The sequence below is a fragment of the Australozyma saopauloensis genome, chromosome 5 (assembly GCF_035610405.1).
Source record: "Australozyma saopauloensis chromosome 5, complete sequence".
NCBI classification, from domain to species: domain Eukaryota; kingdom Fungi; phylum Ascomycota; class Pichiomycetes; order Serinales; family Metschnikowiaceae; genus Australozyma; species Australozyma saopauloensis.
In genome coordinates this window covers 1,541,755-1,556,898 of record NC_086135.1, presented here as the reverse complement: position 1 = coordinate 1,556,898, position 15,144 = coordinate 1,541,755, and the positions used below count along the sequence as shown (strand labels likewise).

The 15,144-nt window shown below is 41.3% G+C and overlaps 7 protein-coding genes and 2 non-coding genes across 9 annotated transcripts; 2 read left to right on the top strand and 7 right to left on the bottom strand.

Moving 5' to 3' along the window:
- Nucleotides 1-1,709: 1,709 nt before the first annotated feature.
- On the bottom strand, nt 1,710-1,781 carry PUMCH_004565. The gene has a single exon. It is a non-coding gene; the product is annotated as a tRNA-Glu (tRNA).
- A 615-nt stretch (nt 1,782-2,396) lies between these two features.
- On the top strand, nt 2,397-2,468 carry PUMCH_004564. Its single transcript has one exon. It is a non-coding gene; the product is annotated as a tRNA-Asp (tRNA).
- Nucleotides 2,469-2,542: 74 nt separating this feature from the next.
- On the bottom strand, nt 2,543-4,609 carry PUMCH_004563 (uncharacterized protein; the record flags this gene model as incomplete). Its single annotated transcript, XM_063023496.1, has 1 exon — nt 2,543-4,609. One exon carries the CDS (start codon nt 4,607-4,609, stop codon nt 2,543-2,545), a length of 2,067 nt encoding a protein of 688 aa, XP_062879566.1.
- A 277-nt stretch (nt 4,610-4,886) lies between these two features.
- PUMCH_004562 (uncharacterized protein) lies at nt 4,887-6,224 on the bottom strand (the record flags this gene model as incomplete). Its single annotated transcript, XM_063023495.1, has 1 exon — nt 4,887-6,224. The coding sequence occupies one exon, from the start codon at nt 6,222-6,224 to the stop codon at nt 4,887-4,889; it is 1,338 nt and encodes a 445-aa protein (XP_062879565.1).
- Nucleotides 6,225-6,490: 266 nt separating this feature from the next.
- PUMCH_004561 (uncharacterized protein) lies at nt 6,491-7,357 on the bottom strand (the record flags this gene model as incomplete). The annotated part of the gene is made up of 1 exon (XM_063023494.1): nt 6,491-7,357. The coding sequence occupies one exon, from the start codon at nt 7,355-7,357 to the stop codon at nt 6,491-6,493; it is 867 nt and encodes a 288-aa protein (XP_062879564.1).
- A 570-nt stretch (nt 7,358-7,927) lies between these two features.
- On the bottom strand, nt 7,928-8,983 carry PUMCH_004560 (uncharacterized protein; the record flags this gene model as incomplete). The annotated part of the gene is made up of 1 exon (XM_063023493.1): nt 7,928-8,983. The coding sequence occupies one exon, from the start codon at nt 8,981-8,983 to the stop codon at nt 7,928-7,930; it is 1,056 nt and encodes a 351-aa protein (XP_062879563.1).
- Nucleotides 8,984-9,620: 637 nt separating this feature from the next.
- PUMCH_004559 (uncharacterized protein) lies at nt 9,621-10,091 on the top strand (the record flags this gene model as incomplete). Its single annotated transcript, XM_063023492.1, has 1 exon — nt 9,621-10,091. One exon carries the CDS (start codon nt 9,621-9,623, stop codon nt 10,089-10,091), a length of 471 nt encoding a protein of 156 aa, XP_062879562.1.
- A 141-nt stretch (nt 10,092-10,232) lies between these two features.
- Nucleotides 10,233-12,296, bottom strand: PUMCH_004558 (uncharacterized protein; the record flags this gene model as incomplete). The annotated part of the gene is made up of 1 exon (XM_063023491.1): nt 10,233-12,296. One exon carries the CDS (start codon nt 12,294-12,296, stop codon nt 10,233-10,235), a length of 2,064 nt encoding a protein of 687 aa, XP_062879561.1.
- A 161-nt stretch (nt 12,297-12,457) lies between these two features.
- On the bottom strand, nt 12,458-14,875 carry PUMCH_004557 (uncharacterized protein; the record flags this gene model as incomplete). The annotated part of the gene is made up of 1 exon (XM_063023490.1): nt 12,458-14,875. One exon carries the CDS (start codon nt 14,873-14,875, stop codon nt 12,458-12,460), a length of 2,418 nt encoding a protein of 805 aa, XP_062879560.1.
- Nucleotides 14,876-15,144: the final 269 nt, after the last annotated feature.

The window sequence follows — 15,144 nt, the reverse complement described above, 5'->3', positions numbered from 1 at the left end:
TGGGACTTGTTTGAGAGCTCTCAAGAATTAAGGTGTTCTTTCAGGTCTCAGTCAACTTAGCTGTGAGATAATAAATTCTGACGTACTTTCCTTCCTCACAAAATAGAATAAGTCGGCCAGTTCTTTTCCATTTAATTTATCTTTAATGAGATCATTGTTCAAGTAATTGAGTATCGGTTGAAAGGCATGATTTTGCAGATATTACAGTATCTGGCCAGCAGGTTAGTTTGGCAGGAAAATAACTCAGCGGCAAAACAATTTAGCACTACCAATTTTGCCACCGAACACCAATAGATCTAAAAAACCTGACTATTTGCGATTGTTCACCTTTCGATGAGGAAGTGTTTGCTTGCCGATATTGCTTTGTTTACCCTACTCTCGGATTTAGTATGCTCCGCACTAGACTTTTCATGCTTATTAAGTGATCGATGTAGTAATTTAAGATCTGTGCCTGAACTGGAGGACATTGCGCAGGAGGGATTTGGTTTCAAAGCCCCGAACTCGATTGAAATGATTGAGCCACTATTTATATGACATGAATGTTTTGCTGCCAAAATTGAATTTGAATCAGACCATTCTTGTTAATCCTCTTCAACCAGATAAAGGAGTACAGCTACTCTCTTGACACCTCGTCCCCACAACAACAAGAACTCACCAATGTAACTTTCGAATATTAAAACACAGAATTGATTCAGAACGAAAGAATGCACGTGTGAGTGGTTGCTTACAGTGGTTTGGCTCCTGGCGCGATTGTATCAGAGGGTATATCTGAATTCCTATGAATATAAGTATACTACAAGATCTATTCAGAAATTTATTGCAATACGTCAGACCTTACTTAAAGTAAAACATCATCAACATTGCTCTGTGTATCATAACTGAGTCCGGCAGGGCTTATCTTGTAGTGAAAGGTCACAATTCCTGATAAAGGGACACAATTTGAAAAACTATGTAAACGTTTAGAAGGGTCGGAAGTAAACAAAGCAGAGAAAAGGCAATTTCACCACCGACTGTAAATTCTCCGATGAGTAGCACAAAAAGGCCGGTATACGTCCCAATCATCAACCCCACCGAGATAAGGTAAACAATCAGAAGGACGCAAAGATTTTGCCAAAAGAGCTGGGTAGTTAAACGCATTTAGTTTGAGACTTGAAATAAAAATAAAAAGCTTTTATGGGGTGAAGTTGCATAATATATCAGAGGATCCATATGGCATATCGAAAAATGTAGAGATTCTGGAATGTCCCCTAATTAGTCAAGATTCGTCGTGACAAGATTCGAGAGGTTTCAAAGGGGGCATGATGGATATTCTGCTCAACATTGGCTAATTATGAATTGTTGCTGTTGCTCATTAGTGAACGTTACTGGTAAATGATATGGAGCGGTCTTTCAGGCATCGTTGATGTTTCCTCCCACTTATCACAAAATGATGCCAACATTGACTTTTCAATACAAGTAATTTACGCGAATGTAAGAATTACAAATCTTTCGCTATAAAAATTAAATCGACGAGTTGACTGGGGAGGTTTTGAGATTTACAAGTATGCGACACATCGGATTCCGTGAGATACCCCTTGTCTCACGCCTTTCAGTCCAATCTATAAGATGGCACAAAAAAAATTGTGAATGTCAAGGGAGGGAATCTCTCAAGTAATAGTCATCGTGTTCCGAAAAAAAAAAACTGATTAAAGTCAAATGGCAAAAAGTATCTCCGATACGGGGAATCGAACCCCGATCTGCTCGGTGAGAGCGAACTGTGCTAGCCATTACACCATATCGGATTTCGATAGGAATAAAAGACAGTGAAACAATTTGATTCCGTAAATTGATACAGTCTCAAATTGACCGCAAGCCATCCCGAAAACCCACGCCCCGCCCATCTAGCTACATTTCAGGCAGCTTCACAGTCTTTGTGATGGAATCGGCACAATTTATTACAGAAGTTGCATCTCAGAAGAAACCCATGGAGTGGTGGTTAGAGGAGCGGATCCGCAATTGATACAGGACGGCAAAACAAAACATGTCAAACACCAAGATATCACGTCTTGGATTGAATCCAACCATTTGATACTAAATGGTCACGCTTATGTGCACTACTTTACTCGTTCCTCGATATCCAATGAAGGTAACGATTTCATCATCTTCGTATTGGAGCTTATAATCTGAGCCCAGGAACAATGCTTTTGAGCTCTAAACTAGTGGAACGACTATTCAATCGCCTTAAAAGTAGAATGAGAATCAAAGAAAATTACAACGAACTTCAGTACTCGAAAACTCAGCTTCCTCCCATTTTTTGTTGATTCTTCATTGATATTTATACATTTGTATTCATCATCTTCGAACGGTTTCAAGATAAAGAAGTCTAGTAACTTAAAACGAGTTCAAAGGCATCGAAATCCGAGATAGTTTAGTGGCTAGAATCTCCGCTTGTCGCGCGGAGGACCGGGGTTCAATTCCCCGTCTCGGAGTATATTTTTTCTAAAATTGGCACATTATTTGATGAGAAAATGTACTCGATTATTGAATTAATTTTTAAATATATTTATGAATCAGAGCCAGATTTCATGAGTTTTTTACCCTTGCTCAAGAATCTTCTTCCAAAACTTGCACCAGAGTCCATCTTGTCCTTAACCATGCTGACTTTACTGCGGAGGGAAATATGCCTTCTAATATCATTGTGAGGAGCGTTTTTGTAAGCTTGAGTCGCCAATAAACCAATTTGAATATTAGATGACAGATCTGTTGTGTGCAAAGTCTCATTCAACCATGTCAGTAATCCAGTATCATATGCTTTTTCGTCCTCCCTTGCCTTCTTCAAAAGCTGTATTCTGTCAATCGCCTGTGACGTTTTCATGATCTTTTGCCAATTAAACACAGGATACGCGGTTGCTTTTTCTGTTTCAATTTGCCTCTTGTCGCCATCTGCACTGGTATCTAGTCCTAATGTCTCAACGGAAGCCTCCGGTCTGCCATCGCTGAAATTGTCGCTAGAAATTTTTTCTTGGAACTTTCCGCTTCCGTAAACGTTTTCCCGAAGAATCGATGGTGTCGTAGCGCCAGGGCCCAGCACCCGAACTCCTGCGTGTGCTTCCTTGGCAGTTCCCATTGACATAATCTCGAGACTGGGATCGTCACCATCACTTTGCACTTCGTTTATGCTATGTAGGTTTGCTTCAATAGTGTCTGGCACAGAAATGCAACTTGAGTTTGCAAAAGACTCTGCGTAGCCGGATATAGGACGCATTCCCGCCGTAAATTTGGAATATCCCGATTCCCCCTCGTGATACATACTCACATTCATATTCGATTCGTTATCGTTGTTACTTACAAAGCGATCTCTGTAGTTATTCGTATTCGGTTTCCATGAACCCATCGAGAATACCATACTTGATACAGTTGAGTCTTTTCGCGAAATTTCCGCTTCTTCTATAGGAAGAGATGGAACACTGGCGACAAAAGAAGGACTGCCAGTCGATATGGAACCATTTGACTCCACTGGGTCCAATTCATTGACAGTGTCTTGCTCAGTATCAGCCGTCGCTGCCTCTTGTGATAGCACCGATTTAGCCAAGTCATTTGAAGTTGAATCCACAATGGGAGGAGCTTTTCTAATCGATGCTCTTCTCTCCTTCAAGTCTGAGATGAAAGACTCGTGTTTCTTGAAGAGGCTCGTAGGCGACTCCATATCGGATAAGGTAGCAGAAATATCTATAGCAGCTGGTGTCACTTGATGAGCCCGCAGGTCTAAAGACAGCTGCTCTGCCCCACTATCGTCAAGAGACGCGAGTGACAGCTTTTCAAGCTGCAGTAGATCGTTTATGAGTGAATCCAACGCTTCTGTCTGAACTCTATGACGTGGTTGTGTGGTCGCCTCAGTTTGGCTGTGATTTATAGGATCCGAATTATTTCGCAATTCCTCGTCATAATCATCGTGTGTTTGCTCAATGCTGTGTACACCAGTTGGCTTTGCGACTCTGAGAGGTGAGGATGGCATGCTTTCTTCGTCGAAACTCAGATCGTCATTAGAATACAAGTTCATCCGATCTATAGATAGAACTAAAGGCTCAGGAGCAGAATTGAGTGGCTCTGTTGTCTCAAGCACTGCATCCTGATTTCTTGTTCCAGCGAGGTGCAACTCCTGTGGCTCTTCTTGTATGGAATCCATATCTGAACCGGAACTCTGATCTGACTGGGTTGTATCGAATCCATTTGTATATCTCACATCAGTGGACAGTTTTTCGCTTTCATTCACATGGCTTTCAGACTGGTCAATTGGTTCTTGTTCAGGGGTAGCAGGCGTTTTGGGAGATTGACTGTCAAAGGCACCCACCCCCTTATCAATCGAGAGCACGAGAGGAACTGGAACAACCGGAAGTACTTTGCTTGATTCATCGTGACTATTCTCGGTAGTTTGTGCTGTTTGACTAGAGACTCCACTCAAAACGCTTTGCTGTGTACATATTGTCTCGGCAATATCAGGCAAAGGTTCTAGGCCGTGCGCCTCCGATTCAATTTCGTCATCATTGTACATGCCCCAGTCATCGCCATACGAAGGGGCCTTTGCGTCGACCCAACGAGCCGATTTCTGACGTTCAAATTTATCAGCCATGATGGTGTTTGGGATTGTGGAGGCGGAAAGTATGGGGTGCGAAAGGATGGCTATTTATGGAATGTGAGTACACAAGGTGCAAGGCAACTCAATGAGTGGATAGAATGCAAGAACATTCTCAAAAAATTGTAGCTTCTTAAAAATTAATTTATTTGGTGTATTCCTACGTTTTTTGTCTAATTCGTTTTCTTATATTTTGAGGCTACCTTACTTGAAAGAAGACTTTAGAGAGTACCACTACCAAATTAAGTCTCAAACAAAAAAAGTCACCACAGATCTAGAGAATGAAAGCAATGTTCATGTCTTGAGGGTGTGAAGCACTTAATTGCGGCTTTTGTGAGTATTTGGCCGAGAGAAGTGACCGCATGTTGTTCAAAAGAGACAAGTACGATTGACTGGAATTTTGAGATAGCACGCTAATAAACGCCCAGCTCATTGCGCCTGTGTTTTTACCCGCCTCAGTTGCGTCAGCTGATGTTTGATCATCTTTGCAGCCAGAGAGAGATACCACATCAGCGGGAGACATCTTACTTTGAATAATCTTGTCCCTATTACCCGTGTTTGACTTTGTCACTTTTTTGAAAATTCCGGAAACGGCGGAGATAGCGCCTCCGATGTTGCCTCTTTCGTAGTCTACAAAAGCCTGCAACGCACCAGAACCGGCGTCTTTCCACAAGTTAGGCTCTTTTACAACACCTTTAGTGGAGTAAACGAATGGTAAGTCAAGAGCTGTTCCTGAGTGACAGCAATCGAATAATGCGGTCAACTTGCACCCCGGTGGCAAAGCTTTTACCATGATATCATGCATCTCGTCATCAATGATTGGGCCTGCCCTCTCGAAGTCAACTGGGTAAATACAAGAGTCAAAACCATCTTCTTCGTCGCCATCTTGATCCGGGACCAAGCCACCATGACTGGAAATGTGAAAAAAGTAACTGTCATTTGGTCTAGCATCGCGCACTAACCACTGCATGGCATTGATGATATTTTGGCGAGTTGGAATACGCTGATAATCTTGTTGATCATCTGTTAACATCACCATGTTATCATAGGAATACCCGTAATACTGATTTAAAAACAGACTCATGTTTTTCACATCATTGACACAACCTCTTAATTCATTCTTGCTACCAAAATAGTTGATTCCAACTAAGAGCGCTTTCTTCTGGCCAGTACAATTGGAATACTGGAATGTCATTCCGCTATTGTTTCCGAAACTCTGAGGCGCCGTTGGCACCTGCAATTGCTGATTGGTTTGGTGATAATTGCCATTAGAATCATAGGAGCTATTAGGAGCAGAGTATTGGCCGTTTTGGCTCAGATGCTGGTTCTGTTGCATGCTTTGTTGTTGTTGGTATCTCTGCTGTTGTTGTTGGAATTGTTGAGAGTTCAAATCATACCCATTGTAATTTCCTCCTTGACCTGGTGGGGGGCCAGGAGGAGGCTGCGCATAACCTCCAGGGGGACCTTGTGGTGCGTTCCAAGAGCCCTGATTGTTTCCACCATACGATTGATTTGGTGGAGGCGCATTTGGTCGGTTGTAACCACCATTTCCGCCATATTGTTGCCCACCTTGCGGAGGAGGGTAATTTGGTCTTTGGTTGCCTGGAAACATTGATCAATTGTAAGGCTTGCACTAAACAATGAAGCGGAAAAAGTTCTTACAATGAGAAATGCGTGGAAAAGAGGAGTGTTCCATGTGCTGTGTGCAACGATTCGAGTTGCAGTACTGATACGTGTACTGTACACGGCAGATGGCCCTGAGCACTAGCTTTCTGGTAATGGGGGATAAAAGAAACTGGTGTACAATTCATCAAAATTCTTAAGCTTCAAATTAAATTCTCATAATATACTTGAATAAGTGTGAAATATTTTTGACTTCTACAATTTCAGGTTTTCAACAGAATTCTGGTTAAGAATCACCAGAGGGTATAGGTCACCCATGAAGTTGCCAATGTGCCAGAAACCACCATCAACAACTTGAATAGATCCGGTAACGTATGATGCCGCTGGCGAAAACAAATAAACCGTAGCCTCAGAAATATCTCTAGTGGTTCCCCAACGGGCTAAGGGTACTTTTGATGCGCCATGGCCCGTCTCTGGCATGAGTCGAGACATTCCTTCGGTTCCTTCAATACCTCCAGGAGCAATGCAATTGCAGCGGATACCTAATGGCCCAAGCTCGACTGCAAGTGCGTTTGAAAGTGCATCAACTCCAGCTTTGGCAGCGCCAACGTGTGATTGGAAAGGCACTCCGTAATAGTGCAAAGTCGCAGACACGAAAATAACAGCTCCCTTGTTCTTGCGAAGCTCGCTAAAACATGCTTTTACGGTGTTAAATGATCCCAACAAGTCAATTGAAATCACGGACTTGAATGCATTCGAGGACAAGTGGTTAAAATCGGACAAGAAGTTACCTGCTGCACCGGCAATGACAAAATCTATGCGGCCCAACTTTGATACGGTAGTAGCTACTGCCTGTGCTAAAGAGTCAATTTCTCTAACATCAACGTTTCCGAGACCGAGGACCTTGGCGCCAGGTCTCAATGAGGCAATCTCAGCTGCGGCCTTCTCGGTCTTAGCGACGTTTCTTCCCAAAATTACTGCGTCAGCACCGAGAAGTACCATTGCCTCCGTTTGAACGCGGCAGATGGTGCCAGCACCACCAGTGACGAATACGACCTTTCCTTTGAAGAGGTCTGGTTTCCAAACGGAATCGGTGACGAAAGATTTATCCAAGGAAGCCATTATATTGTGATTATATTTGTGTGAAATGAAGTTATTTGGATTTGGGGCTATAAAATCAAATGCTAATGATATCAGCTTTGCTTCATTCTGAAGAGAGCAGACCTTTGTTTAAATACTTTTGAGCCGATTATGCATGTGTGAAATATTGTGGGGTACTCCGAGGACAGTGTAAAGTCTTGCAGATAAGACGGAGTCGAGTCGGTTAAGGAAAAAGAATAAGCAAAGTACAATGACTAATCCAATTCTTATAAATATATTTGTTGATTGATAAATTAAAACTATTTCAAAGTTGCATGTTTATCTTTCAATATTTCTTTAATGCAATGATGTTTAGTGGAAGCGAGCTTTGACAACATATTACTAGGGTGCCACATTAATTTTTGCATTTGACATAGCCTCCCAGATCCATAGATTTGAAGATTTTCTTTCAATTTGTAGTGACTGTGTTTTTCTTTTGTGTTTCCGCCGCGCCAGCGCTTACTCTAACTGTGATGAGTGGATTCAGTCGCCGAGAGAAACCATCTTAGAGTGTAGGAGAGGTAGCTCGATGATCGTGTCTTCTACCTGGTATTAAATTATTCCATATTTTTGGAGTTCGTGACAATGAGGCATAGGCATGGCCTTTGCCTGATTCATCAATGCTTCGTCGACAGAGAACCAGCCTTGTGCTTCATCCATCATTTGATTGCGCCTCATGTGTTCACGATTGCACATGGTTTTTTTGTCTTGGATATATTCGCTTTCGACTTTGCTGTCGAATCTACGAAGTTTTGACGCACTCTTATCCTTCTCGAACAGAGGTTGAACGTAAAAGGGAACGTGGTACTTAGGAGTCTCGCGCTTCAGCGAGAATTTGCTTGTAGGTTTCATAGAGTAGTCATGTCCATCACCGGAAAAAGCAGAAGCTATCAATGTCACTAAGAGAAATATGAGAAGAGGCGCAAGTTGCTTGAGGGTAGTTGCAATATCTTGTTCTGGTTGTGGTTGTTGGTTCTTGCGCGGGGGCTGGCGAGGACCTCGCTGCTGAAATTGGGCGAAAGGGCTGTCACCAAATTGTTGAAATGTGAATCCATTACCCCCGAAGGAGAATGTGGCTCCAGGTTGGTGCCCACCGAAGAACATATTGAATATATCTTCATCGAAGCCGCCTTGAGCTCTGTGGAAAGTATTTCCATTGGAGAAGCCCGGACTAAACCCACTAGAGCTTGCACTTCCTCCGGAGCCGAATCTGCTTGTTGGGTCCGATCCGGTTTGGTCAAAAATAGTTTTCTTATTAGGATCACCAAGTACCTCCCATGCTTTGTTGAGTTGCTTAAAAGCTTCACTGGCACGTGGATGCGAGTTTTTGTCCGGATGAAGTTTCAAAGCGATCTTTCTATACGACTTCTTTATGTCTCCATCACTAGCTGTCTTTGAGACGCCAAGAATCTCATAGTATTGGTGAGGTTGATGGGACAAAATCCGCACAACAACTTTCTCCTGCTCAGCTGTGTAGCTAGACATTGGATAGATGGGCAGGCTTTTGTGTGATATGAGGATCCAGTGACAGATAAATAGGTGTCCTTCAGGCACAAATGGCTGGTGTGCAGGGGCATTCAGTTGATGTTGGAGGCAAAGTAAAATCATACTGTTGGCCTGAAAAAGTTGTGAAAGAATTTCAGTAGCATTATTTTCTCTGGTAAATTCAATAATTTCATTTAAGTTTCATTTTTTATCATTATTAGAATTTTGAATGAGTTTTGAAGTTTCTGGCTGCTCGTTTTCAAATCACCAAGATTTGGGAACACATTAGCAGTCTTAACATTTCGGATTTCTAGATCTATGCGATAAAAGATTTTGTTAAAAAAAAGCATGAATATACACCAGCAATAATGGTTAGACTTATAAAGAGGGGAGGACCACTATGTTTTATCAACAATGTAAGAATTATAGTGATTGCAAACTGAACTCATACACACGTACCAAAAAAGAAGGCATAACATAGCCCGAAGTGACTGAACCTTTACGATCGCAAAGTATTTGTCATCATTTGGCTCTCCTGGTCAGAGAGTCATGTTTGTCTTATTACAAGGAGGGACATCATCTCAAAAAGATGAGAAAGCATTCGAAATAATTCATTGCAAAAATTGAGACACATAAATGCGAAATTATGAATAGTCGAGAATCTTTTGTCAAAAAAGTACTAAGGTTACCTCCTCTTATCCTCTTCCTCCACTATCTGCATACACATTCCTCCAACTGAAAAACTGCTTCACCTACTGTCATGATGAGTGTCAGATCTCAAATGCTACAAAACTTGGCTGCTCGCCAGATATATAGCGTTCGTGCATCTTCGAACAAGATTGCTATGGCCAACGATGTTCATCTTTCGACTAAAAGAATTAGAACTAAGATTAAGATGGGTAAAGCCAGACCAGCCATCTTTCACCAATTTGATACCCTTGTTGAACTAAGCGACGGCTCAGTCATTCGCAGAAGATCTCAAGCACCTAGGGATGAAATGAGAATGATGATGGATCAACGTAATAATCCATTGTGGAACCCACACAGTGATGTTGAGGCTGCAGACGTAGATGCAACCGGAAAGGTCAGTAAATTCAAAGAGAAATTTGCTCAATTTGAGGAAGAGGGTGATAAGACTGATAAATCAGTCGACAGCCTTGTGGAAATGATGGGTCACAATGTCACCGAGGTGCAGAAGGGTGGAAGAGTGTTCACCAAGAAGAAGAAGTGATCCGGCGAAACTACCAAATGGTAACGATAGTCGCTTCTGTCGCGTGCCACTATCAAAACGATGAGGCAGTCATCCTCATAACATATATATACATAATTGACGCTCTTTGGGTATAAGATTCTCTTCCATTTATATTATTTACTAGGCAGCAAATGAGTTCTTTGCAATATCATCAGCAAAAACTCCAAGTTTACGAAGCTCCAACACACACCATTTTATCGAGGCTGTATTATTCTCTCCTTTTGCCACCTCAAGAATGGATTCCAAGGCACGAATGTGGTTACTCTCATTCATTCTGAGAAGATCAGTGAACCTTTTAGGCAAATTGAATTTCACGAAGTTGAAAGTGTATCCCTGCGCGCGCTTTCTATCTTTGTTCATATAAAGCCTCCGGCTTACACCTGATCCATATTTTTTCCCAAGATAATCAACAAGAGCAAGCGTAAAATCCCCATTAACTGTGTCGCTATTCAGAATGGATAATTGATGAGCTGCAAAATTTAATATCGGATTCGCATATATGGGTTGTGTCTGAGATCTCTGGCTCGCCACATTGGTTAAGTTCGCGTCAAACTCGGGAATTGAATGTTCAATCTTCGTTTGAAGACTTACATCAGGAAGAGATGTAGGTACATCTGAGCCTCGCAAATCTTCAGCCAAAAGGTGCTTGATTACCCGTAAATACCCTTCTTTTGAGGCAGTAATGTGGTTTTGAATTAGCAAATTCATTGCTCCGTTAAGATCGGATTGTGAGAGGAGGCGCTCCACAAGTATATCAATGTCATGCGAAGAGAAGCCGCCTTGAGCTCCGGCAATTGCTTTCATTAACAGCCTTACTTCTTTCTCTTTACCTTGAGTAATAAAAGATGCAAGTAAAACGGAAAGTAAAGAGCGACTGACTGGTGGATTAATATGACTCGAAAGATCTCTAAAATTATCCAAGAAGCAAAGATCTCTACCATAGAATGCTAAAATGGTGCCAAATATACTCGAATGAGTTAAAAGCTCGGAAGGAAGGTAATTTTCGATGAGAGCCAATTTCTCTGACTTGTCATCCGTGGCAATGAATAATTGATTAAATAAGTTGGCAAATTTCAATGCAAAAGAAGGATCGTATTCATAGCAAACTTTCCAGATCTCTCTGGCTCTGTGACTATTGTCATTTTGAAGGTTGCACTCGATCAAAAATCTTATCGGTGAGATATCGATTCCAGGCGCGTTTTCAAAAAACCGAAGCTTCTCATTAACATGCAAGAATAAAATGTTTGCAAAGTATGGATCCCTACTTCCCTTTGACATGTTTCCGATCAACTTGAAGTAAAAGGAGGGACTTAGAATCGACGGTTTAAGACGGAGAATTGTTTTGAGTATTGCATAAGATTGATAGTTTGAATGCAAAGGGCGGTCTATGCTTAGAGACACGAGAATTTTCTCAATTGTAGTGGAACCAATTGTAATATTGGATTCCAAACATGTATGGAGAAGCAGACATGCAACAAGAGGCTGTTCCAAAGATAGTGCAAATTGGATACATAGACTGCTAAGAGAGGAGCACAAGGATTTTTCATCCTCCGTAGCTATTCGTTTGCCCTGTGGAATTTTCAGCCGGACCGAGTCCATTTCCTTCAGCACTACCTTTGAATGTGTGGCATGGCGTAGATCAAAAAGAAAAACTAATAGCTCAAATGCGCTCAGATATTCTTTTTTTTGAATGCTTTCTAGCAATTGATTTAGCACCATAGCTCTGGTGCTTGAACACTCATATACGTTTTCCCACAACCAGTCCTTTATTGTATCTCCTAAAACGTCGTTGAGGGCGGAATAAACCGCTAGGCTATATTTATCACTACTGTAATTCATATCTAGCATCTGAAGACTTCGTTTCTCATTTTGAGCCAAGTCTTGTACTAAATTGCCACCACTTCTTGAGTACATTTGATGAATCTCAAAGCTTCGCTGCTCCAGGCTCGAGCCTCTTCTTATTAGAATATTGCTTACAGTGGTGAGTCTCACTTCGAAATCGTGTGCTCCATCTTGGTTGGCTGAGTTTGGTTCTTTCCTCTGCGAAGCGAAGGCTGGAGATGAGATTGCAATACTTTCTGCGATGGGAGATTGTGATTTAAATACGGCTGAAGAGTAAAACTTGGAGATAGCATGGTGGCTTCTAGAGAACCTACATCGTAGATGGACGTGGAGTTTGTTCATCGAGCTTCGTTTGGTATTTGGTGTTGATAGACCTGTACAACTAATGCACCAAACAATGATGTGACCATCATCAGAATTTCCTACTTTTAATCAACGAAATTTATTCAGCTAAACTACAACACAGAAATTTTTTAGGTTCTTTATTGCGATCAAAAATCTGATCACATAATTGTACAATCAACCAAGCTCAATCCGTACATCACCTTCTCCACATGCTTCTTGATAAGAGGCCAGTCTTGTCGCCTTTGAACAAACTCATAAATTTCTTCTTGACTAAAAATACCATTGAATTTGGACAAGTCACTCACAAGCTGTCCAATTGCCTTGGAATCCTCTCCACTGATTAAATAAATTGTTCCCACTTTTTTAAGAGCCTCAAAGAGAGGATAGACCATTCTTTTGTTGCTTTTGATATGATTAGTAATGAAATCGTAGAACAAATTTAGGTCTGAAATAAGCGTTATAGCACCTTGCTCTGATATGGTCGATTGTTTCATCAGTTTCACGATTGCTTGGAAAAATCTTTCTGCAACTTCTTGTTGAAAAATCTCCACGACAGACTTATCGGCTGAGTCAACAAGAAGATCGATGTTCTGTTCAAGTATGTGAACCGCCTTCTGTGCAGCCATAGTTGGACCGTCCGGGGCGTATTCACCTTTTGTGTTATAAGCAGCATCTTGAACGCCAACCTCAAAACATGTACTGATCTCGCCGAAAAGAACATCAATTCCAATATTCAATCCGTCTGCGACATACTTATCGACCATAGCTTCTAAATTTCGTTTAGCCTGAAGTGACGGATTGAGAATAGAATTTTCGTGGCGCACGATATTCTTATTTATAATCTCTTCCTTGTAGAATATATCCAACATTTGCACGATTAAATCTGCAGTATTGATCAGCTCAAAGAATACAACTAATGGGTCAATCACACTTGCAATGGAAGATTCTTGACTCATTTCGCCAAGACTCTTCGGGTTGTAGTTCTTCAAATACTTTAATGCCCTATCAAATCCAGTTTTGAGATGCTCATTACCCAAGATGTCTAGCACCGCAATAAACTCCTCTTGAATAGTTGTGTAAACCTCCACTTGTACAGTGTTAATGGTGAAACCTTTAAACGTGAGCAATCTGTCCAGCGAAGCTCTGGCTTCTCTTAAGATATCAAGTGTCATATCGGCACTAAATACTTTGTTGATTAATTTGATATTTTCTGCCAAAATTTGGGCTTTGGCCTCAAGGACAGAAAAATTGGGCTCGACAATTTCAGTCGTATCGGCTTTATCAGCGCTACTGGATATCGTGAACACTTTTCGGAAATTGGTAAGAAAATCGGATTTTGACTCAACTTTTACCTTCTTCAAAATGCTTTCAGATGTCTCTGCTTCCTTCTGCTCTACCTGCTTCTTCCACAGAGCAACGCGATCCTCACAAAGCAGTCTGAAAAATAATTTTTCCTCATTGATATATTCTGTCGCGTATGATTCGTACGAGACATCGATGAGACCTAGCAAGAGATTGAAATACAGGTCCCCAACATTCTCACAAGGCTTCAATAGCTCGATGAACTTTACAGTAAGCATCCGGTATAGTAGTGTTGTCATATGAAGAAACAATCCTTTTTGTTTGGCAGCATTCGTAAGGACATGAACTATCTCTAGTAGTTGTGTTGTAATAAGCTCCTCGCTGATCTTGTACATCATGGGAATTGCCTGTGTGAAAATGAGATCAATCACACCAGATAAATGATTAAAAACTGATGCCAACTCTGTGGCAAATTCTTCAACCTTTTTATCATTGACCAAGTAAACCTTCGGTTCGTCTTCTTCGGCCTCCACACCAGGTACAGGTTCCAGGGTTAAGAAGAACAGATCCGCCGAAAAACTCTCGGCATTCAAAAATCGGATGTTTTCGTTGTCATAACATGTTTTCTGAAGGAAAAAGTTGATGAGAGGTTGGTCATTTTGCAAATTAATTAAGATCTTGACAAACTGGCTAGTTTTTTCATAATCTTGGATGTCAAAATGGATCTCGAGCTCCTTAAGCAAAGCATTTTCAAAAATTTCAAGCAAATCTGTCACCTTCTGGCGCACAAGAGTGCGAGAAGAATCATCCACATCCACACAATTGTACTTGAGGAGATTCGTCAATATACGCGCTTGATCTTCGGGAGTGTGGAAATTTTTAAATACTTTGAGCCTTTCGAAAGCCACATTGGACTGTAGATCCTTGTAGTATTCGTCTAGGCACCTGCGGATATGAAGTAGCTGTATTTTGGCTAGGCGTGGAACCTTATAAATGCGAGAAAGACACAACAATGGGTCATTGAACTGTTCAAAAGTACAAGATTTCGACTCCTCAAGAGATAATTCAACACCACTCTCCCACACTCCCATCAAGTCAAGCTTCTTGACCCAAAGCTTAGAATCCGACGCAGCTCGATTGGCATTCTTGGATACAAAGGCGAATTGGAGAAGATCAGGAATATCTAGGTACTTCGATATTCCCCGGGCCACAGGCAAAGGCATGACGGCTGTATTATATACATCAATGTCCGAATTCCATAGTACCCTTGCCATTCTTGTAGTTTCTTATCTAAGAGGTCGGAATCTGGAGTAGTCCAGTCAATTAATAAAGGTAGCAAAATTGTGCCACTTAATTACGAATTAATTTCTTCTTGTTTTTGGATGCTTGATTTTTTTTCTCATTACGCAACAGAGCTAAAAAAATTCCAAGTCTTGCTTGGTTGGTGCAAAGGATCTACAGATGCTCCAAACATGTGCGATAGTGAAACGCTATTAAAGTCAATGATTTAATTTCAAACTGATAAATGCGAAGCCCGAAATTT